Source organism: Chionomys nivalis, chromosome 14 (assembly GCF_950005125.1).
Source record: "Chionomys nivalis chromosome 14, mChiNiv1.1, whole genome shotgun sequence".
Lineage (NCBI taxonomy): Eukaryota > Metazoa > Chordata > Mammalia > Rodentia > Cricetidae > Chionomys > Chionomys nivalis.
Window position 1 is genome coordinate 48,309,680 of NC_080099.1, and position 24,564 is coordinate 48,334,243.

General features: G+C 45.9%; 1 protein-coding gene across 3 annotated transcripts in view; it reads left to right on the top strand.

Annotated features, from left to right (window-relative positions):
• The window catches only part of Epb41l4a (erythrocyte membrane protein band 4.1 like 4A), a 191,569-nt gene that overhangs the window by 160,499 nt on the left and 6,506 nt on the right, over positions 1-24,564 (top strand). For 2 of the 3 annotated variants that reach the window (XM_057788695.1, XM_057788696.1), the window contains 3 exons: positions 1,880-1,927; positions 2,688-2,765; positions 16,934-17,053. In XM_057788695.1, coding sequence (XP_057644678.1) covers positions 1,880-1,927; positions 2,688-2,765; positions 16,934-17,053 — 246 coding nt within the window. The remainder of the gene's footprint in view (positions 1-1,879; positions 1,928-2,687; positions 2,766-16,933; positions 17,054-24,564) is intronic. The other variant, XM_057788698.1, reaches the window with a different exon arrangement.

A 24,564-nucleotide genomic window follows, 5' to 3' on the forward strand; every position in this document is an offset into this window, starting at 1 on the left:
ATGATCTGAGTTCAATCCTAGGAGCCATATGGTGGAAGGAAAGAACCAGCTCCTTCAAGCTGTCCTCTGACCTCTCATAAACACATACATACATACATACATACATACATACATACATACATACATACATAAATAAATACATGGTGTTAAGAAAAAGTTGATAATATTAAAAATACAAAAGGGTTTTGGCAGGGAAAGCTGCATATATGGGAGAGGTCAGCAGGAAGTTCACGAAGATTATTTAGAGAAATGATCGGGACTCATGTTGCATAGAGGGGTAGCAGAGGGAGGGGACTAACTTTGTCAAGACAGTTGTATAAGTAACAAAGAGATGATAAGTGTTTATTTAAGGTGGAGGGAAGATGGAGGAGCTCCATTTGATGCCACCTTTTCCTTTGGGAGGAGAAAACAGACATGCTAATGCAGAAGCCCCTTAGCCGAAGGCCACCAAAGGAGATGTTGGCAGCACTCTGCAGGGACAGTACTTAGGTCAGAGAAAGGTGTACGACTGTTGAATGACTGCAACCGGAAAGCAGATTGACGCTGTACCAAACCTACTCTGGTTCAGTCCCTTCTGGCCACTGATGCTGGCCCGGATGCCAAGATGATGGGCTAAAAAGCAGAGTTAGGGGTAGGACGGAGAACTGGCATGGAGGTTACTGAGTGAACCCTAAGCTGAGTAAGGATACAATAAGCAGAGCTCATGGGTCAGATAAAGGGTAGGATGGCGTTAGGAGAGTAAACAGTAATAGTGACAGCTTACAGTGACTCATGTCCTAGTCACTTGGAATGTATTATTTTGAAGATTTATTTTTCTTATTTTTAAATAGTGTGTGTGGGGGGGGGGGCAGTGCACATGAGTGCAGGTGCCTGCAGTGCTCAGTCCCCAGGAGATGGAGTTACAGGATCATTGTGAGCTGCCTGGTAAATGGAACTCAGGTCCTCTGCAAGAGCAATACATGCTCTTACCTGCTGCAGCATCTCTTCAGCCCCGGTTTTTTACTCTTCACAGCTGTTTATTGGGGGTTCTATTAAAACTGAGCCACCTCAGGCTGGACAGATGGCTCAGTGATTAAGAACACTGCTTGTTCTTCCAGGACCCCGCTTGGATTCCTAGCACCCAAATAGCAGCTCATAATCATCTGTACCTCCAGCTCTAGAGGATTCGACAGTGTCTCTGACCTTTGAGGGCACTAGGCACATACATAGTATGCAGACATACATGCAGGCCAAACATCCTTACATGCAAAATAAAAATTAAAACATGAAACACCAAGCCACTCAGAGGAATAGCTTGAGTCACAAAGCTCTTCAGTGAGGGAGGTGGGATTCCTGTTCAGGCGGTCTGGCTTCAGTGCCTGCATATTTTAACAAGATGCCCTACTAGAAGTGCTTAAAGGTAAACAGGAAGTAGGGGGCGGTGTGGTGAGAGAGCAGCGTGTCTGGAGATGGTCAGTGATAATAAAAGCCAAAGTTTAAGGAAGATGTAGGCTGGTGAGTTGTTGCGGATGAGGTTATTGTGGAAGAAATAAGGAATTCACAGCCAGGACGCAGAGCGTGAGCCCCAGTGAGAGCTGGAATCAGTTGAGAGTTGACCTAGAGGATTGCATTCCTAGACACCACAGCCAACCCTATTGTTGGGTGAACAGAGCTTATCCAACATGGGCATTACACATAAACCACGGCCTTGCTCTAGATGACTGGGTTCCTGAGGCCAGCTGGTGGTGTGCTGCGTTTCTGGGACCTGTCACTGGGCTGAATTATACACATGACATAAATGTGTGGCAAGTGAGCCAATACCAAAGGCATCTGGAGTCACCGATGTGAAATCTGTGCCTTCTTAGCGGCTGACCAGACTGCTCTCTTCTGTTTTCCTCAGGAAAGCTCATAACAGTGGCGAAGACTCAGATCTGAAGCAGAGGAGGAGGTGAGACAGCAACGGGAGGGGTCCAGGAGGAGAAAGGATGGGGGTGCTCACCGTCGGGGTGGGAGTGGAAGTTTGTCCCTCTTCTGCGGCTGCTATGACTCTCACCAGTTGGTGGTTTTTAGCCGGATCTCAGTCTTCCATTCTGTCCTGACCCTTGACATTTCTCGTTTCTTTCCTGTTCCTTTTGAGCCTCTGAGGAGCTATCTCAAGCTATGCCCTGCCATATTGTAAACCACTCCACACTTGGCTTAAAGCAGCAACATTGTGTGTTCTGTAGGGTAACTAGAAGGAAGCGGAAGCCAGTGGCCCTGTTTGGAGCCAATGGCATGCTCTCCCCACACCTCATTCTGTCGGTGAAACCTGTCACACGATCAGTACAAATTCAAAGCAGTGGGAATAAACTCCACCTGCCCCGTAAGGGGTTGGAGACGATGAGATGGCATTCCTATTTTGTCCACACTGTGGAGTTTAGCTTTGCCGCGTTGGGTTTTGTTAGGCATGCTGGGTCTTAGGAGTCCTTTCTGGGAATACGACCTTTCCCTTCATGCGCTCTCCCTCCTCCTCCTCCTCTCGCCTCGCTCTTTGGACTGTAAGCTTAGCTCAGACTTTTGACTGTGTCCAGAAACACTTAACCAGGAGAGAGATAATGTGGTTCTTTGTGTCTGAACTGGTGATTTTTCTCCACAATCACCTCTAGAGTACCCGATGAGCCTTTCTATAACTTGTCATAAAAATGTCCCCCGTTTGCTTTTGTCTTCAGGTCCCGCTCACGCTGTAACACAAGCAGTGGTAGTGAGTCAGAAAATTCTAACCGAGAGCACCGGAAGAAGAGAAACAGGTAATCCTTCACACTGCAGTGCCTAGAGCCCCGCCATGGTCGCTGGTCTTCAGTGTACGAGCCTGTCTTCTTCCTCGGTGGTCCAGAGGCCACTGCTTTGAATCGCTCATTTGGGAAACTGTAACACAAATAATAAAAACCCAGAGACAGATACTGGGGTTCAACCTGAAGATCAGCAAAGCAGCTGGCCACTGGCTCTTACCTCTGCCTCAGACCGAAATGGGGCGAGATCCTTTTTCCACGAATCCTCAAATTCCATACCACACCAAGTTCCCGTCTCTTCCCCTTTATATTCATCCCTCTCTCTGCCCAGCCATATCTCTCCTGTCTCCACCTCCACCTGCTGGGATTAAGGGGGTGGGATCCCAAGTGCTGGGATCACCTTTGTGTGAGCTCTGTTTCTCTTTTAGACAGATTCAGTCTTGTGTAGCCCAGGGTGGCCTTTAACTCACAAAGACGCGCGCCCGTCTGTCTCCCTAGTCCTGGGATTAAAGGTGTGTGCACCACACCCTGGTTTGTATAGCTGACTAGTATGGCTTTACCCTCCGATCCTCAGGCTTTATTTATTAAAACACAAATAATAACCACTATAGGAAAGCCTGCTCTTTGGTTTCTTATCTCTAGGGTACAGTCATTAAATAAAGTGGTAGTAGTTAAGTACATTCTCTTTTTTTTAAAGATAATTCTATATTTAGGGTATAATGTATGTTGAATTTATCTAAGATGGGGAAGAGTTTACTGTCTGTGTGGCGATTTCTCCTTGAAGTACCTCCCGGTTATATTTCTATATTTTACTTAGCCCTGAAATGAGAATCATCTTAGAGATTCTGTTCATCTTAGCCTCTCTGTGTTTCTGGTCACATGCGGTGCAGCAGGCCGGTGTGTGGGCCACCTTTGCAGGAGTCTGCTAATCAGTTGACATGTAATCAGCTTTAGTGTTGGCTTCTTGCATTAATCATGTCTCCCTATTTCCAAACCATCTATTTAAAAACAAAAGGTCATTCACGAGGTATGGAAACGCCAAGCAGGCCTTAGAGGGGTCTGATTGTTGGTCACACAAGTTTTAAAGCCAGCGGTTCTTAACTGGGCAGGCTCTGCCCTTTCAGAGGACGTTTGGCTGTTTTTGCAGACATTCATTTTTGTCGCATTTGGGTGTGGGAGATTGCTACTGACCAGAGTTGATGCTAAGCATTCTCCAACATGCAAGGCAGACACCGCCGCACAGATGCATCTAGCACCAAAGCATCGGTGCTGCTGAGGGAGAGAGACCCGTTTCACTTCCTGGGAGCCCAGGCCTGCTTGCTCTTCTTTCTAAGCCATCTTTTTCTCTTCTGTGCATTAAAGAAGTTGGACCAGTCTCCAAGGTCATTCTTTTTTTTTTTTTTTTTTTGATTTTTCGAGACAGGGTTTCTCTGAAGTTTTTGGTGCCTGTCCTGGAACTAGCTCTTGTAGACCAGGCTGGCCTCGAACTCACAGAGATCCGCCTGCCTCTGCCTCCTGTGTGCTGGGATTAAAGGCGTGTGCCACCACTGCCCGGCTCCAAGGTCATTCTTTAGTGCTTGGGATCCTTGTTCTGCACAGACCGGATGCTCTTCTCTCTGACTACAAAGCCTGTAGAGTGGGCTGCTCGCCCAGGAAGTCTTTCTGCCTCCTGCCCTCTCCAAGGCTGCAATTACAGCAGAGAGCTGCAAGACTTCTGTGTGTTATAACACTCCCGGAAGAAACAGTTTCAATTTCGTTGTGAAAATCCAATTATGACAGGTGGCTCTCCCTTAGGTAGGTTCTTCCTGCGGTACAATCAAGCCGTTTTGTACAAAATGAATCAAATGGCTGTGGCTTTTCTGTTTAACAACCTGTGCTTCTTCAAGGCAGAATCTCTTTGTTTTATTTAGTATCTTCCAAACTGTGCTCCTAAATGACCTGTTCTCAACTGCACGGAAGAAATCTGTTTAAAACACAAAACAAAAAACAGTGTCTTTGGGGGGCAGCTAAATGGGCTAAGGGTGACATTTGCTACTAAAAATGAAACAGAATCAAAAGGTTGCCACCAGGTCTTTAAATTGCCCATTGCTGGTTTTGCTGTGTGCTGGCTTATATCCCTGTCATGGGGACTGTTTCTTACCTCTGTCTCCCACAGACAGGTTTGTTTGTTTGTTTGTTTTTTAATTTGGCTTCCTTGGTGTTAGCATGGCAGTAGTTCTGAGTGTCTGAATGTTCAGGTGCTACTGTGCTTTGTAAGGATAGTGAGGAGAAATGGCTTTCAGAGCCTGTGCTCATGTTTTACAGAAAGGATCACACAAGTTCCTGTGTCCTAAGTTGATGAGGTGTAGCAGGAAATGGGCCAAGGAACCCTAGCTCTGATCTCCATCCACGCAGGTTCTGCCTCAGCAGGCAAAGGTGGGCGAGGAAGGCGGGCACAAAGTCAGGTTACTTCTTCCGGGAGCCACCTGTCCACTGTATTGTGCTAATTCCCCCCCCCCCCACCTAGCATTAGCCTTTGACCTTTTTACCAGAACGCCTCACTTTTGGATCAGCTTTGAACATTTAAGCTGCTGCTCTGCACCTGTACAGGAAGTCTTCCGAGTGCCGTCTCTCCATGTCTAACTTTGTGCTTGCTCAGGAGACTCCTTGGTGAGATGCTGAACCTTTGACCTCATGCAGCTTCCCTGGGCTTGGCTGCCTGTGGGGGCTACCAAGAGCTCAGCCACATCCTTCGTGCTTTTACGAAAGGTTTGGGGTGACCATTAGCCAAACAGAACTTGTACATGTTGGTTGGTGTTCCTTTTCTTTTTGTTTGTTTGTTTTTTGAGGCAGGGTTTCTCTGTGTAACAGCCCCATCTGCCCTGGAACTCATTTTGTAGACCAGGCTGGCCTTGAACTCACAGAGATTCAAGTGCTGGGACTAAAGGTCTGCACCATGGCCGCCCAGCTCAATGTTCTGTTTCTTAGGACTGGATCTTTCCTTGTCTTTGCTGCAAGGGCCTACACCCTGACACCCCCCCCCCCCACTTTCTTGTCTTGCTTTGGGAAATTTTAACTTTGGAGCAACTTTGGGGTAAACTGATTTTTAAATTTTCATTAGCATCTATGTAATGATCAGTCTGATGATGCTGTTTTCATTCATGTGTGTGATCTATGTCAGTTGTAGCCACTCCCATGGCTTCTTTTCCCAACCTCACTGATCTGCTTCCTCTTCTCAGGTAGCCTCCCTTCTGCTGTCTTGATTTTTTTTTTCTTCAATGATGATGATGACCCGATCAATGAATTTCATTAAAGTTGTTCCAGGCACACATGCCCTTTTACTGATTTCTAGACCAATCAAGAAAATGTCGCTCCCTTCTCTAATCAATGCTAATTGCATATAAATCTTTAGGGAGCGCCGGGGCCCCGTGAGCTCCTCCCCCTTCTGTGACGAGCTGTTGACAAGCCTAGTCTTGTGCAGGTCATCGCATAGGCTCTGAAGCCTAGAGTACAATGGCCATGTCCTGCCTAGAAGCCGGTGCTGTCTCCCCAGTTCACTCTGCCTCTTGATCCGCCAGTGGTGACGAAGCCTTCGGGGAGTGTTTTGTTTACAGCCGAGCTTTCAGTAATCATTTATCCTTAGTATCTATCTTAGTATTTATCTCTGGAGTTACCACTGACCACTGCACATAAGAAACTTCCATGAAGCCGGGCACGCCTTTAATCCCAGCACTCGGGAGGCAGAGGCAGGCGGATCTCTGTGAGTTCAAGGCCAGCCTGGTCTACAAGAGCTAGTTCCAAGACAGGAACCAAAAGCTACGGAGAAACCCTGTCTCGAAAATCCAAAAAAAAAAAAAAGAAAAAGAAAAAGAAACTTCCATGAGCAGTGCTAACATTAGCACTGCGCTATGCACATCTACCTGGCTGTCTCGAAGGCAGTTTGAAAGGCACATCATGCCTAACAAGACAGCAGCAGTAACTTCCCCACTAGGGCCCACAACCCTCCCAACCACAGGCTTTTGATCAGGGTTTTGGTGCCAGATGTGAGTTTATTGATTACCCTCCAGTCAGCCTTGCCACTACTGCGCCACTGGGACCATCTTGCCTGGCATGTCAGTGTTATTGCACACGGGGCCCACAACTCAATACCACGGGTTGCTGACAGTTTTCCCCGGCAACCTGCATAGCACCTTCCTGTACCACGAGGGCTAGCCAGCAGGGAGGAAGCTCCCAGCCCAATTGCAGCTTGATTTTTCTTTTCCTGTGTCCCACAACCACAGTGTGTGGCATCTTCAGCAATAGGATCTGGCTATCCAGTTCTGATGAGCAGACAATGGCAAGGTACCAGTTTTGGGGGTGGGAGGGGTGTTGTCTCAGGGTCCTCCCTGACTAGCAGTGGGAGATGGGCCCACTTCTGGCTCTGGGGTTGTTCAATAAATGACCTGTGGCTTCTGGGAGCATCTTTCCTCAACCCCCAGGTACCTCCATTCAAATTATTATTGTTTGATGTTTTGATTAGCTTCTCAAGGTCAGATTTCCTTACGTCTTTTTCACAGAGTGATAGTTTTTGTTGCACTTCCCGTGTCTCCCAAGTGTTTTCTAATCTTTGAAACCAGCCCCTTTTCCCTGACACTTTGCACTTTCCCTTCTTACACTGGGAGGTTGTCACCGTGGGGAGACGAGATACCACTGTGCAAATTTCTGTGGGCTGTGGATCTTCAGAGTCAGTTTAACTTCTGGAGATTCTGTGTGGTTACTTTCCTAAACCTTCTTTCTGGATTTTACAACTATTTATTAATTTGGACATAAAGGGAACTCTCTCTTGGCATTTTTGAGACGGGGTCTCATGAAGTTCTATTGACCTCAGACTTGCAGTGTAGTACAGGCTGACCTTCAATCCCACCTCTCAACAGCTGGGATCTAAGGTGTGCACCACCATTCTGCTATTTTATTTTATGTGCCTTCTGAAGATCAAATCCAGAGCCTCCTTCACTGGGCAAGCACTCTGTCAACATCCCCAGGCCAGGAAGTCTTTATTAGGCCCTAGGTCATTCCAGGAATGCTGGGATTTTTTTTTAATTTTTGAGACAGGTTTTCTTTGTAGCTTTTGGTGCCTGTCCTGGAACTAGCTCTTGTAGACCAAGCTGGCCTTGAACTCACAGAGATCCTCCTGCCTCTGCCTCCAGAGTGCTGGGATTAAAGGCGTGCGCCACCACCGCCCGGCTTAATGCTAGGGTTTTTGTTTGCTCTTTTCGTTTTCCATAAACTGGACCCACTGGGCTTACTTCTACTTTATTGTTTCGTAGGTAACATTTTAACATCCCTGTTTATGTGTGACGAGAAATAATGTTTACAATAGAGTTCATCCAGAAGAGGCTTTTAGTACCAACAGTGGAATACTAGATGCGAGGATTGTTGTTTTCTTACAGTTAAAGAGTACAGAGCTAGAATCCATACGCTCACCCCTTTGGGTTCAGAAAGGTGGGGAAGTAGGCAGTCTTCCCACAGATGTGTTTCCGTGCGGTTCCTTCCCAGCAGAAAGGCCCACCCTCGCTCCTGCTGGCATCATTTATGCTGTCCCCGTTTCTCTTCACTTCCGTTATTCTTATGGCTGCTGTCATAAGCGCAATGAGTGTCCCTACTGTCCTCAAGGCTGAGAGGGTAAATTTTCACACCTGTTTTACAGCCTGCTGGAAGTTGTTCTAAAAATTGTTTGCTTTGCTGCAAGGTCTCACTGTGTGACCCTGGCCTTGAACTCAGAGCCCACCCCCCTTCCTCCTAAATGCCAGGATTGAAGGTGTGTCCCCGCCCCTGGCAAATTTTCTTACTCCAGGTCTGAGCCAATGAGATCCTTCCCCTTAGTCTCTCTAGTTACATCATCTCCTCTTCATTTTCTTGCTACTGGTTTCACTCTGTTTTATGATTTTTCCCCTTGTCTTCCCTAAGTTTCCTCCCCGTTCGTTCTTCCTCTCCTCTGTCTTCCTTGAATTTTTTCTTTGTACAAGAGCCACTGGTGTGTGATGGGACAACCCACGGTTTGGGTCAGCTCTGCTGTGGTGATATTTGAGCATCTCATTTACCAACTCAATTCTTAGGTCTTTAGCATGGGGCATGCAATATGATATGTGTTGCCGCTCACTCCCGTCTGCGCTCTAAGCGCTAGAACCCAGTTCACGAGCTTCGGGCAAGGGGCTGGAGGTTGAGAATACACACGCAGAGATAGACCGACACACAGACCTTCCAACACTGGTACCAAAAAGCCCCTCTTTAATAGCACCATGGAGGCTTAAATACACGGCAGTCATTAGCCAACAGGTGAAAATCCCATCCTCTGATCCTCTAAGCTAGGCACAGCTTCTAGTAACTTCAATTAGAAGGTCTAGCAGGGAAGAGCAGCTGAAGGCCAGGACTCAATTAGTCCCAACAGTGTGTTTTGTTGAATGTCGGATCAAATGGAATCTTTGAGGTGAGAATGTTTTGGGGTACAAGGTCCCAGTCCAGTCCCAGCCTGAAATCCCTGCTTCTTCAGCTGCCTTCACCCCTCTCCCCTTGTCTCCCTTCTCCCCTCCCCTTCTCTTCTACTTGTCATTTCCTCCCATCTTCCCTTCTCCCACCTGTCCTAACGTTACATATTTAGTTACCTTCTACCAGTCATTCTTTTGTTTTGTTTTTGGAAACAGGATCTCATTGGTAGTGCAGGGCTCTCTGGCTGCATTGTCAAGAGGACATTGTGTCAGAAACCGACTAACACGTTTGTGTCCTTCCCTGATGGCAGAGTTTATTACCTAGTAAATAGGCTGTGTGGCTTTCACTGGCAGCAGTTTGCCAGGTAGTACTGATTTCCTCCATAGCCTGTCTAGACACACGGGTTCTTTCGTTCCGGTCTTAATTGCTAATATTAGCTCCCAGATCACACATTGCACATCACAGCAAGAACATCGATTGCTGTCTACCCACCTGACGTGTGTGCTGCGGAATGGCTACGTAAAGCCCGTAGACACTCAAAATCAAGTGGGCTTTTGTTTGTTTTTTCTTTCCTGTCAGCTTCTGCTTCTCAGGCTTCCTTGAAACTCCTTGACCTCTGCTGCAGCTTTTTCACCCTTCGTAGCCATTTCTAGAACCATTTCTAGGAATCTATCCCTCAATTTGATGCTTCCAGTAAGTTCTTGGGCCTGGTTTTCTTGATATGATTGATATAATGTGTTCCTACAGTCCTGATACACTTCATAGTTCACAGAGTGGCACACTTTGTTTTTAAGATGAAGTCATCAATCTGTGCTTTGTGTGTGAGGTTGAGTGTCCCTAAGGTGCAGACTCAGCCCCATTCTGCATTTGCACTCAGATCAAGACAGCCCGAAAACACCGGTGTCACACAATATGGAGTTACTTAGGGCAGGGAAGACCTGGGACTGTAGACAACATCCTGCACAGGCAGGTTTGTTAAACTAATGAGAACGTTCAGCTGCCCCGTGGTCTCCCATGGCCCCAGAGGGAATGGAAAGTGGAGCTGGCTCCCTTGAACAAAACTGAAGTCAGCATTTGAAACATGAGATCATTCTGGCATGAATCTATCGGAGTCTGATCCTGCCTTTTAATATCTATTTGTCTGTTGGTCTGCTGGATATCTATTAGTATCTAAAGAATGGCTTAAGATAGTCTTAAATGTATCCAATAAGGGCTTTTATATTCCTTTCTAATTAAGGATGAAGCATGTTTCTGTGGCAGAAACTCGGCACTGGGACTAACAAGAGACAAGACTTGCTAAGTAGGGTGAACGCAGAAGATCGTGACTTGGGGAGGATTTTGTCTTGAGAGTGTTTTTGTTTGTTTTTAAAAGGGCAAGGCTGGGGAGATTGTCCAGCGAGTAAGAACGCTTGCTGTAGCTGGGTGTGGTGGTGCATGCCTTTAGTCCCAGTAGGGGTAGAGAGTAGGCAGATCTTCAGGAGTTAGAAGAGGCCAGCCTGGTCTCCATTGTGAGTTCAGGACAGCCGGAGCTATATAATAGAAAGAAACAAATAGTCTCAGGAACAAACTCACAAACAATTAAAAAGAGAGCTCGCTGCATAAACACGAGGGCCTGAGTTCAGATCCCAGCACCTGGGGAAAAGTCCAAGTGTGGCTGTGGGTGCTTACAGCTTAATCCTGTGGGTGGGGGAGGTGCAGCCAGGGGCTTGGTAGCCACCAGATTCAGCGAGGGACCCTTTCTCAGAGGAAGAAAACGGAAGAGTGCCAGAGCAGGACAATGCTGGGTGTTCTTTTTACCCTCCACATGTATGTGTACAAACACCACACACGCACACACACACACACACACACACACGAAGAAGGCTGCTGTTTCACTAAGCCTAGGAAAAATGCATGCAGAATGTTAGTAAATTTAAGACCATTTGGGGCTTCCTTCCCTAAACCTGAAAATAGTAAATTTCCCTTGCCAAATCCCCTATTGTGCTACTATTGATTTTTTTTTTTGTTTTTTGTTTGGTTGGTTTAATGCTACTATTGATTTAAAGGCAACAACAAGATGCAGATTGTGGCTATGAAAGGTCACAGTCAGCTTGGTGCAGACAGACTGTGGTCACCAGGCCACAGGCACAAGGACTTCTGACTTCTATTTTACCAGGATGTACCAAGATGTAGACCTGTGATATGGGTGATGACACGGGCCTCCAGAGCCTAATCCGAGTTGCCAGAAAGTCTGTGGAAATAACAGAGCTTCCATGCTGGAGACAAGCTGCCAGATGATTGAGGGTGAAACACTGTAAGATCATGAAGGCAGGAGAGTTTCGGAGTAAAGTTGCCCGTGTCAAAGGTCATCCATTGTGGTAGCAGGGGCAGAAGGATTAAGTAGAAGAAGGAAAACAATTCTAGGAGCAAACAAGAGGAATTTATTGCTCGCAGAGCAACGCTGGGAAAGCGAACGCAGTTTCTGTTTCCTGGCCTTAAGAGAATGCAGCAACAGATGCCTGGAACCAATAAATTTCCCTAGGGAAGAAAAGCTACTGACAAAATAAAAAAAGAAGATTGCTTTACATCAGGTGAGGTAGAAATGAGTGCAGTTGATGAGAACACAAGTCCCCAGCCTGTTGGTGATTTAATCTTAGCAGTGGAGTGGCCACACAAAGCAATTGTTTCCCGTGTTACGTCTCAGTCAGAGAGAGGAGCTTTGCCTCAGAGTCTTATTGGCTTGGAGAAAACACAAATAGAGGAACATTGAGTTTTAAGGATAGAAAGGATCTTTGTAATAATTTTTCACGTGAGCAAACCGAGACCTGACCAAAGGAAATAAGCGGTTTGCCCAAGGTCTCCTCCGAGTCAGATTATGGCCGAGCGGGAATGAGACAGAACTCGAGAGCGGGGCTTACACGTTTGCTCGGAAAGGCTTGAGGTTCAGCATTAATCTCGGTGACTTAGAAGTGAGTTAAGAGCTGGTGTAAAGGAAGGGCTCCTTAAGACCAGAGCTGATCAAGGGAGAGGACAGAGGATAGTCCCAGGAGATCTGTCTAAGAATTCGTTCGGTAATGTGAAGATTTGTGCGGAAGAGGCAGGGCTCTAATTGAGGAGAAAGAAAAGAATAAGAATTGCTGTTATCTTCGCTTTGCTATCAGGCGATGATGTAGCATTTCATCTTCACGACCCTAGCGAGCTTTAATTAAGTGTCAAACATAGTCAGAATCTAAATTGCGTGTAACCTAGGAAAAGGTGGACTGGGAAGTCCTGCTGAGAAGTGAAGAAAATGTATTAGAATTCCCCTGCCCTGTAGTACTGTCGAAATGACTGTTTAAAAGCATTCTCCCTTTCTCCCCATCTTCCCATCTCCCCCACCTCCCCAATTCCCCATCTCCCCCATCTCCCCAATTCCCCATCTCTCCCATCCCCCCCATCCACCTTTCACATCTCCCCACCATTTTTGAGACAGGGTTTCTCTGTGAAGCCCTTGGCTGTCCTGGCACTCACTCTGTAGACAAAGACTGACTTTGAACCCAGAGATCCACTTGCCTCTGCCTCCCAAGTGCTGGGATTGAAGGAGTGTGCCACCACTGCCCTCTCTTCCCCTCTCCTCTTTTCCCCATCTCCTTCTCTCCCATACATTAATTTAAAAACAAAAGCCTTGTTACATATCCTTGATGTATTTCCCACACTATCTTGTGACTCTCCTTTCAGGTGGGGAAACAGACAACGTGTGTCAAATTCAGGCTTAGGAAGAGACTGAGACACAGGCGGGATGTGTGCTGGGTTTTGAGGTTCCTCTCTTGTAGCATTTGAAACTACTATATCTGTACTATAAATGATGATGGGCCCATCCCCCTTTGATAATTTCCTGACTGCGCTGCTTTTAAAGGCCATGTGCCAGTTCAGGGCTTTTAATATTTTCTCTTCCTCATGATGTAAATCCTTATATCATAATTAAAGCGTAGCTAGAAGGCAGCAAAAAGCACATGCATATTCCACACCTGTGCATAAACACGACTTAAGAATGGCGCCCGGAGGTGGTGCAGGCCTATAGTCTCAGCGTTTGGGAGATCAAGGCAGGATCAGGAGTGCAGGCAGCATGATGAAACCATCTCAAGAAAAGAAAAAAAAGCATTATAGGAGATACGGGTTTTTTTTTTCTTTTACATACTATTTCCTTTATTTGCTAATGATTGTTTTTTAAAAAAGGATTAGATAACTCCCTCCTTTAAGGACTGAATGATAAAATATCCTTGATTATAAGTGCTAGGGTTTTTTTATTCCCAGATTGCACCTGTGTCTTCTGGAACAGTTCCGTCGTGGAAGAAATGACACTTTTATTCTTGTAATGAGGCATCATTAACCGAGGCTTTTTGTAAGCGTGTAATTTCAGACTTCATTACAAGCTGGACTTGGGCGTCCACACCGGCCTCGCTCAGGAAGACCCTTCTCCTGGGCCTGCATGGAGCCTTGCATTTTTAATGCCTCTGTTAGAATATTTATGAAACAGCATCATCGGTAGAGGGCATTTGTCTTCACGGCGCCTGGGTCATGAGGCTAGGAACTGGTAGGACTTCACTGGCCTTCTGTGAAACTTTCAGTCTGAGAAATCAAAGTACGTGATATAATCTGAAATTCATTTTGATTTAGTCCTTTCCACTGGCAAGGTAGAGGAAATCCACACGTGTGTGTCTAGGAAGTTGTTTTTCTTACTGTAGGTGACTGGCCTAGAATTTGTTCTTTAGATCAGGCTGGCCTCACATTCACAGAGATTCTCCACTTGTCTCTGCTTCTGCCCTCTGAGTTCTGGCATTAAAGGTGAGCGCCATCAGGCCTGGCTAGGTTTTTTTTTGTTTTGTTTTGGTTTTTTGAGACAGGTTTTCTCTGTAGCTTTGGAGCCTGTCCTGGAACTAGCTCTTGTAGACCAGGCTGGTCTCGAACTCACAGAGATCCGCCTGCCTCTGCCTCCCGAGTACTGGGATTAAAGGCGTGCGCCACCACCACCCAGCAACCTTCTGAATTTTACAATGGATGAGAATATACACACAGCACTTTGTAATACCCGGCATCCATCTTTGGAAGCCCCCTCCTCCTGGGAGTTGCCTTGGTCTGGACTCTGCCTCTGGGAAAGCCCGCCAAGCTCTGACCCCTCCCCAGGGAGGGTCAGGACCATGCCGCGGGCTATTTAGGCTGCCACCCAGGAAAGGAACACGTGGTCTCGGGTTTTGCGTGGTCCACTCCCCCTTTCCTGGCCATGCTCCCGGCCACCCAGGAGCGCTGCATTTATTAAACATGGGCATCTTTTATTCCGTCTAATTTGATTTTATCGGAATTATTTGCGTTGGCGGAGAGGCTTGTTTTAAGATTATTCCTAACACACTTGTCTTCCTTGTAAATGTCTGTTCTTAGAGGAAAGTATTGATGAACTAAGCCATATCAGTCTTGCTAGGAGAATTGAGCTTGAGATAACGGAAGCTCCTGACTTCCTGATCGAAATATGTAGTGATATTTAAGCCTGTACAGTGATGTCATCCAGAATTTTATGTCTAATCCTAAACCCAGAAATCATGGCTTGAGTTCCTACGGGTGAGGACAGATCTGCTACTAACCTGATCCTTTCCCTTTGACAGTATCTACTGAGCCCTGATCTCTCAGTCCTGAGAGTGTGTCAGGTCTCCCAGCAAGCCTCGTGGGTGTCTGTGGGCGTGGCCATGAAAATGTGTGAGCACACACATGTGCCCACATGTCCATAAATGAGCGTATGTGCCTGTGTGATGTTAAATGGAAGTGCTAGCTTCAAAGGATGGCTGATGACCTCAGGTCACAGACTTTGTTATATTTCTAATGTTAATGCTCGTAGCATGTATGTTCATTTCTAACTTACTCTACAATGAGAAGATGGAACAGGGTCCTTCGAGCTGCCCAAACTCCCATGACTAGGCTCCTTCCCATCCCATAGTCTTGTGCAGCTCCCCCGTGACTTCCTTCAGTTACACCCCCAGCTAGGTCTACTACTTCCCACCCCAAAGGTCTGCACAGCGATTGATTCAGCAACCTGAGTTCGTGGGAAATAAACAAACAGTACCAGTGCACGAAATCAAAAGAGGCCTATCAGAGTATGGCAAAATCAACAAAGTGGCAGGAATTGATACACTTCTTTCAATAATAGCTCTTTATACAAATGATCTCTATTCCCCAATAAAGAGACACAGACTAGCAATTAGGATTAGAAAATAGGATCCATCTTTTTGTGCCTCGAAGAAAAATATTTCACCGTTAATGGTAGATACATTGGGGTAGAAGGGTGGGAAAGGGTATTCCAAGCAAATAGAAGAAGAAACAAGCAGGTGTAGCTAGCCTAATGTCTGACCAAGTAGACTTCAACCCGAAACAAATTAGAAGAAATAAGGAAGGTCACCTCATATTCGCCAACAGAACAGTCCATCATAAGGACATCACAACATAAACATGTACACACGAACCGTGGGCATACCCAGCTTTGTAAAACTAGATCTAAAATTACAGATTAAGCCCAGCAGTCAGTGGCAGGTGACCTCAGCACCCCATTCTCAGCAATACACAGGTCACCTGGACAGAAGTTAAACAGAGGAAGAGTGGAGTTAAATGACATCAGAAATCAGATGGTCCCAAGATCTACAGAACATTTCACGCAAACTAAAGAATACCCAATCTTCTTGGCACTCATGGAACTTCCTCCAAAACCAGCCACACAGAGGGGACAGAGAAAGTCTTAACAAACACAGGAAAAGTGAAATAATGTCCTTCATTCTCTCTGACCACCGTGGAGGAACGCTGAATATTATCTGCACAGGAAACTGTGAAAAATACGCTAGCTCATGGAGACTACATAACACACATCTAAGTGATACATGAGTTAAGGAAGAAATCAAGATGGAAGTTAAAAATTCCTAGAATTGGATGAAAATGGAAACACAACGTACCCACATCTGTGGGACAGTGAAGGCCATCCCAAGAGGACAGCTGATGGCTACCTACCTATACAACAGAACCAGAGAGAGCACGATTTAATAGCTTAATGGTACCCTGGAAAGCTTTGACAAACAGTAACAGACAACGCCCGTAAATAGTAAACAGGAAGAGATAATCAAAGTCGGGGCTGAGATGAACAAGATAGAAGTAATAAAGACAGTAGAAGGGATCAGTGAAGTGAAGAGTTGGTTCTGTGAAAATATTAACAAGATTGCCAAGTTTTCAGCCAAATTAACCATAAGATAGAGAAAGAAGACTTGGATCAATAAAATTAGAGATGAAAAGAGACATTACAGCAGAGGATATACAGAAAATCAAGGCTATACTTTAAAATAAGTTACTTTGTTTTATAGACTTATGAACACTGTATACTTATGTGTATATACTTACAGGTACGTATGCCTACTTAAGGATATATTTATTAATCCAGGTTTTGATCCCCAGCTTTTATAATGTAATCGAATTGCCGTTCTCTTACATGAAAAGCGTGGTTCAAGTGGCTGAGAAGCTAGGACTGCCTTCGTTGTGTCCCGTAGATTTTGGTATATTGTGTTTCCCTTCTCATTCATGGGTGGATGTTAACTTCATGTTTCTTCATTGTCCCCAAGACAGGGTCTCTTTCTGCTGCCCAGGGTGGCTCAGACCCCTTGTTTTCCCACCTCAGCCTGCTGAGTGCTGAGACCCCAGGTGAGTTTTGCCATGCCTGGCATAGATGTGAACTCCAGATACCTGCTTTGTCTTTTCAGAATACGGCAGGAGAACGACATGGTTGACTCAGCGCCTCAGTGGGAAGCCGTATTAAGGCGACAGAAGGAAAAAACCCAAGTGGATCCTAACAACAGGCGATCCAGACACAGATCTCGCTCGTATGTGGTTCTTGTTCCAATTTTGTTCCAAATCCAGGAGCTGGATGGGGCCGGTGTTGGATGCTCAGGTTGCTCACTTACGGGCGTCATTTCCACAGGGACCAGAGAATTTATCGTCTAACCTTCTTACATGGTCACCATTCATTAACCGTTTCTGAAGGCTTAGAAGTTGGAGCTCAGGCAGAGCAAGGCAGCAAAACCCATATTTTTAGTTTCATGTTGTTTTTCAACAAATGGATACGTCCAGCCAGATAAGCAGAGCCGCCTTTGTTCAGAAGCCTGGCTGCTGGTGAAACACTTGCGCTTCGCCCAATCTGAGTCTACAGAATTCTCCGAAGTCTTCTGCGAAATCGAACCCCGTGTGACTGTCTTCCTGTCAGATTACCACTGTCAATCAATGATTCATTACACCCCAGTGTTAGAGATTTGCCTGCCCCTCCTGTTGCTAGGCAATGACATGTGTGAGCAACATTACCCCGTAATGGCGAGATTGCCTGTCCCCTTGATCAATCATCTGTGAGCTGATGAAGTGGTGTGCCTACATGCTCATGTGTGTGTGTGCATGTTCATTAGCATGCACAGCAAGAGTTAGGCCACCCTGCCTGCTCCACTTGCCACGCATGCCTGTTTCAAGTGAGCTGGGACTGACGGCAGAACCTTTCGTGGTCCTGGGTGACCAGCTGCAATGGGCTGGGGTCCTTACTCCTGGGAGGAGAGAGGAGTGTCTGAACAGGGAGAGGATGGGTATGGAAAGTTGGTGGAACAACCAGCTGGGTATCTCTGAGGGAGCCAGAAGAAAGCTGAGAATGCTTTGTTAGATTGTCGGGCCAGGAGAGGACACAGGAGGCTACAGCATCGATCGTGTGCTGTGTATTTGAAGGGATGCTCCTCAGTTATAGATACTTAGCTTTTCATTAGAACTTTTTTCTTTAAGGATGGGGTCTCATGGAGCTGGAGCGATGGCTCCGTGGTTAAGAGCACTTGTTGCTCTTGCAGAGGAATTAGATTCTTTCTAGACACCTACATGGTAGGTAGTTCACAGTCATCTGTAACTCCAGTTCCAGGGACTCAGCACCATCTTCTGACCTCTTTTGACATCAGACACACATGTGGTGCACAGACATACACGCTGGCAAAACATACACACTAAAGTAAATACATCAAAACACATAATGGAAAGCAGAGCCTCACTGTGTAGCCCTGACTGGCCCATAACCTGCCTGCTACATAGGCTTAGCTGGCCTTCAGCTCTTAGAACTCTGCCTGCCTTTGACTCCAAGTGTTAGGATTAAAGGCATATGTCATTATACTTGATAGAAAACTTTTTGTTGTTGTTGAGAAAGGCTTTCAAGCCCCTGCTAGCCTTTGGCCTTAAACTCACTCCTGCCTTCCTGCCTTCTTTCTTTCTTTTTATTTTCTTTTGAGACAGGATTTCACTATGTAGCCCTAGGGGTTTGCTATAGAAACCAGACTGGCCTGGAACTCACAGAGACCCACCTGTTTCTACCTCCTGAATTCTGGAATTAAATGTATATACCTTTACATCCTGCCTAGGACCTTGAATTTTGTATCTTTCTGCCCCTATACCTCCCCAAAGTCAGGATTACAGGCAGATACTATCATGTCCAGTTTTCTTCTTCTCTTTTTAATGTGGCACAGTGGTTTTCAGGTTTTCGCTCTCTAAACCAGGCTGATCTCAAGCTTACTGAGATCTACCTGTCTCTGCCTCCCAAGTGCTGGGATTAAAGGTGTGCGCCATCAGGGTTTTTTTTTTTTTTTTTTTTTTTTTTTTTTTTTTTAAATAACAAACTTGGGAAGTGTTCCTCTTTGTTTTCAGAGTTCATATAAAATCAGCATTATTTCTTCTTTAAATATCTTGTATAATACTTCACTGAAATTGTTGCCCTGGTGGGTCCCGGGCTAAGTATTTGCACATTCTCGACTTTCATATTTGAGGACTGCAGTTAAGACCCACACAGATTTGCAAAGAAGCATGGTAACTTTATTTTAAGCAAAGTGATAGGGCAGGACAGTGGGCCACACAGGTGAGGGTGCCCAAGGGCCCCAGTATCAAGGGCCTGGGGCCTCTCTCTATGCTGCTTAAAGGAAGGAGGAGTTTGGTTGCTAGGGGTGTGTTTACATATTCTCTATTGTGACTGGAAGATTTGGGTAGCAGACCTTTGCTCATTGCACTTGCCCTTTCTCACACTGCATGGGATCATGTATGTATCCAATAACATATAGGCACATGATGGAAAATCGAGGGTTTCCCCTACAGATTCACGTAGAGGGCTACGCGGGCCTTTGTGGCACGTTCATCCCAAACTAGTTCAAGTTGAACTGGCCATGTGCTCCAGACTCAGCTCTAACTCTAGTGTGGCTGAGCAGAATCTCTCAGCGTAATGGCTGCTGAAGGGTAAGGGAGGAGAAAGGCATTCCATTGTTCAGAGCCCGGTGTGCATGCAGCTTGGTGCAGGTAGGGGTCCTAGACCACCAACAGCTCGTGGGGTGCATTGTTCAGAGTGTGTATGTGTGTGCGGCGCGCGCACATGCGTGTGCAGATAGTACATGTAGTTCTGGGTGTCAGGCTGCCCAGGGAGCATCTTACTCGCCCTTCTCCCCTCCCTGTCCTAACCAGGATCATGAAGTTAGGAGGAGGCATGTACACAGCACGTCTCAAACAGTAGAGGCCTGGGTGGCTAAACTATCCCTGCTGCTTGCCTGCCTCAAGAGTGTTCGTCAAGACCTTTCTTTGTGGGAAGTTTTGTATTGTGAACTCCATTTCTCTTTTACATTTTTTTATTTACTAATTATTATTAGTGTGGTTTGTGCCCTCCGCCCCCAAACAAGCATTAAGCTGAACGTGACCAGCTCTTATCTGTTAAACGTTAGGAAGCTCAGTGTTATCTAGGATATGTTTCAGTTCCATTCCTATGGCATTCGTGTGTGCTGCTGTGATATCTGCATAAAACGGTCAGCTTCGGTCTCATTGAAACTGCTTCACAGGGGGAAACCACCACTTCTTGTGCAGAAGAGGCCATGCCCTGGGCCCTCAAACAATAGTCTGCGTGAGCTAGTGGGCTCCACCGCCCCCTGGTGGCCACCATGTGGTACTGTTTTTACTGACTGAAAACTATTGATCATGGGATTAGTAAGGCTGTATAAATGATTGATCCAGAAAAACACAAAATCCAGTTTAGGTGGATGTTCAGTGGCGTTTCTGGATGCTCCTGCTCAAACGTCGACAGCCGGGCTACTGGACATCATGTTCCTAATCAGGACAGGAAGGGAGGAAGGGGGAAAAAGATGCTTCCTAATTCCACTTTTCTGACCATTAAGGAGTATCAGAAGAAGTACTAAGGGTTTGTTAAGTGCTTTGAAGGTTTTAAATAAGTATAATTTTTGCATGTACGAGTTTTTCAACTTCTCTTTTAGAGATGCAGTTAGCTTAAAGATGACAAAACAGTCCGAGCTGAACACTACCTTGTTGGTTATTTGATGTAAATATTGTATATTATATATTATTGCATAGCTATTTTGAGACTCTGTAGCCCAGACTGGCCTGGAGCTTTCATTCCTCTGCCCCCACCCCCTGCAGCTGCACAAGTGCTTGGATTACAAGCTAATCTGTCCAAACTGATTTCTCCAGCTGATTTAAAGTTGAATCATTGCATAAGTATAGACAGAGATGCTTTTGAAAAATACTGGACCAATGCTGGGAGCGTGTTTATATTTGGTGTGTTTTATATCGGTGAACAATCAGGGGGCTTCTTTGAAGAGTGAAGAGTTTAAACACAGTGTCTATATAAGTTTTCTTTTAAGACAGGTCTTATGTAGCCCAGGCTGGCCTGGAACTCAGCATGCAGCTGAGGATGGACTTGCTCTCCTGAGCCATCTTCTGAGTGCTCTGATTACAGGCATGTGCATCCAGCCATACCTGTCTTACGTGTGCTGGCGTAGAACCCAAGGCTTTGTGCACGCTAAGGAAGCTCTCCCAGTTGAGCTACAGATGAATGGCTATTGAAAGTTCACGATTTTCTAAACCCACAAATCTGTATTGAACTGTAGGCAATGTAAACTTTATATGTGCAGATACAAGCATAAATCAGCATATCCAACATTAAGGTGGCTTCTGTTTGTAGATCTCAGGTGGTCTAGCAGTCAGAGGAAATTGACATTTTTCCCCCCAGCTTTAGAATTTCCCCCTGCTTGAGCTCTTCGAAGTTAGGGGACATATTAGAACTCGGTTTCCTCAGAATACTGCCATTTCAGGGTCTTAGGACATAAAGGCACAGACTAAATGCCCGAACTTCTTAGGTCTAGACTTTATGGCTTAGAGGGACTGGTGATCTCATCCAGACTGAGCAGCTTTCCTGCTGAGTTTTCAGAGACTGAATGATTGGCATCGTGAATGGAATCACAAGCCTTATTTACACATGAAAAAGTCCTTAGTCCCCTCCCCGCATCGTAAGCTAAGGAAGTCTTCTGGCTAAAAGTACAAGCAAAAAAAAAAGTCATAAATAAGAAACTAGAGTTACTCGAAGCTCCGACAGTCAGTAAAAATGCTCGCTGCGGTCAGGCTTTTGTTGTTTCTTGGTGTGTCTGGGCATGCGGCACTGGGGATCTAATGCAGGGTGTTGCTTGTGTTTGGCTCTGGCTTTATCATTGAGCTATACTCCCACCCTTTAACCAGGTTGTTAGCTGTATGGATGTGTGCGTTTAAATTGCGTTGCATTTCCTTGGAGTGCATGCGTGTATATTTTATGTATTGGGACGTGCATGCCGTGGTGAACATGAGGAAGTCAGGGGACGTCTTCCCTTCTATATTGGGTCCTAGGGTGGAACTTAGGGCACTCAGCTTGCCAGCAAGTGCTTTTACCTGCTCAGCGTTGCGCGCATGCACACACACATGCCTGCACGTGCACGTACACACACACCTCATTTTCAAAAATAAATTGTAACATGAAGACAGCTATAGTCCTCCAGCAGACCCCTTTCATCTTCCTCCTCATCATCTCTCACCGCTAGGTTTGGCAGGGTGGTTATGGGTTATGTATTCTTTGCAAATGGTTTTGCTTTCTCCTCAGCTTTTGTAAAGGCGCTAAACTCAAGCTCACGCTTTCAGATGACGTCACTCTGTGCTCCCTCCCGTCACTGTCGCCAACTGTGATGCGGGTCTCATTCACTTTTTTGTTTTAAATATCTAACCCCTGCCTCCTGTCGGTATTGTTTCCATAGTCACACACTGGATCTTTACAATAATGTGGCCAATCACTTCTACCACTTAATTTTAGCTACTTTGAGATTTGTAGTTTTCAGGTGGGGGCAACTTTGTCCTCCTTCCTGGGATACTTGGCAATGTCAATAGTCACGTAACAGTTTTAATTACATTTATTTATTTATTTGTGTGTGTTGGGGGCACGGTGGGAATTATGCCCTACCGTGTGTGGAGGACAGAGAACAGCTTTTTGGGAGTCTCCACCATGTAAGTTCCACGTAAGGGATCGAACTCAGTTCACTAGGTGGCAAGCTCTTTACCTGCTGAGCCATCTCGTGGGCTCTCCAGAGTCATTTTTTCTTTAATATAAATGCTGTGGGTGTCACTTACATAATCTTACAAAGCACGGGGAAGCTTCCAAAGAGTTATTGCTCAAATGTCAGCAGTGTTGAGGGTGTGAAAAATTATGGTAGCATGAAGACAGCTAACCAGTCCTCCAGCACCTCCCTGTAACATGAAGACAGCTAACCAGTCCTCCAGCACCTCCCTGTAACATGAAGACAGCTAACCAGTCCCCCAGCACCTCCCTGTAACATGAAGACAGCTAACCAGTCCCCCAGCACCTCCCTGTAACATGAAGACAGCTAACCAGTCCTCCAGCACCTCCCTGTAACATGAAGACAGCTAACCAGTCCCCCAGCACCTCCCTGTAACATGAAGACAGCTAACCAGTCCTCCAGCACCTCCCTGTAACATGAAGACAGCTAACCAGTCCTCCAGCACCTCCCTATAACACAAAGGCAACTGACTAGTCCTCCAGCACCTCATTATACCATGGGGACAGCTAACCAGTCCTCCAGCACCTCCCTGAAAGAACAGCTTACCTGCAGAAGTGCGCCTTCATCCATGTATCTTATGCTAGACTATTGAGCGGCCTCCGGTGAGAGCTGCATGCTGACACAGCATATTGAAGTAGAAGCATAGCTTAGTTCTCTGAAATATTTGCCCCTTCTTAGTGTCATTTAAAGGGCTGACAGACTACCCAGGGGATCAGATGGGCAAAGTGTAGAAAAGGCAGGTTTTGTTCAAGAGACCTTCCAGAATCATTTGAATGATTTTTTTTTTAAAGCATACAGTTTTATATAACAAAATCAACACCATTCGTGGTCACACACCCAGGCTTTGTCCCCTATCCCTTACCACATTTCACTCCTTTTGATTTGACCGAAAGAGCAGATTTTTGTTCTTCCTCCACCCAGTCCACACACACAAAGGAGAAACCGTTTAGTAAATTCTGTAGCTAAGTAAATAGCTTATTGTAGTCTGTGGATTCAGCAGACCCTGCCAGAACACATGAGAGAAAAATGAAAGCATTGATATTGTATGCTGGAAGCAACACTGAACCTCAGTGTAAAATTCCACAGGGCAGGGTTTTTCAGTGACTTAAACTCTTGGCCTCTTTGTTAGGGCTTAGCACCTTTCTTTGGGCCTCTTATTAGATCTTGTTTTCTCCTGAGGGTACTGAAGAGTCTGTGACAACGGCTGAAATCATTTTACTTTTCCTTGCTATAATGGAGGTTAACGGTTGACCCGATGGAGAGTTTGAACACGGGTGGTGCCTTCAGGTTTCCTCTTCTAGTACTTTACACATGATGGTATAATTTCTATCAAGAAGGGCTTCGGGGGGCTGGAGAGATGGCTCAGTGGTTAAGAGCACTGCCTGCTCTTCCAAAGGTCCTGAGTTCAATTCCCAGCAACCACATGGTGGCTCACAACCATCTATAATGAGATCTGGTGCCCTCTTCTGGCCTGCAGGCGTACACACATACAGAACATTGTATACATAATAAATAAATATTTTTTTTTTAAAAAAAAGAAGGTCTTCAGGGAAAGGCAGTGGCTCGAGTGGAGCCACAGATGGTCCTGTCCCTTGTGGCCTAAGTTTCGGTGCAGAAATGCAGCTTGAGACGTCATATAAAAGGGGAGACGTTATTGGGCCACTTGTCTTCCCCCATGGCTGTCGCTTGTGCTAGGTCATCACAGATCATGCTGAGAGCCTTAACAATGGGTGACAGAAATGAGTTCCGTTCTGCTTAAAAGTGGGTGCCTGGTGAAATGGCTCAGCAGGCTAGGGGTGCCTGCTGCCTAGCCCGAGGAACTGAGTTAGATCCTTGGGACCAGTATGGTCAGAGCAGAGATCCAGCTCCTGCAGACTGTCCTGAGTGTACTGTGATGCACACATGTGCACACATAAACAAATGTAATAAAGTAGACAGTAAGATCAGAAACCGGA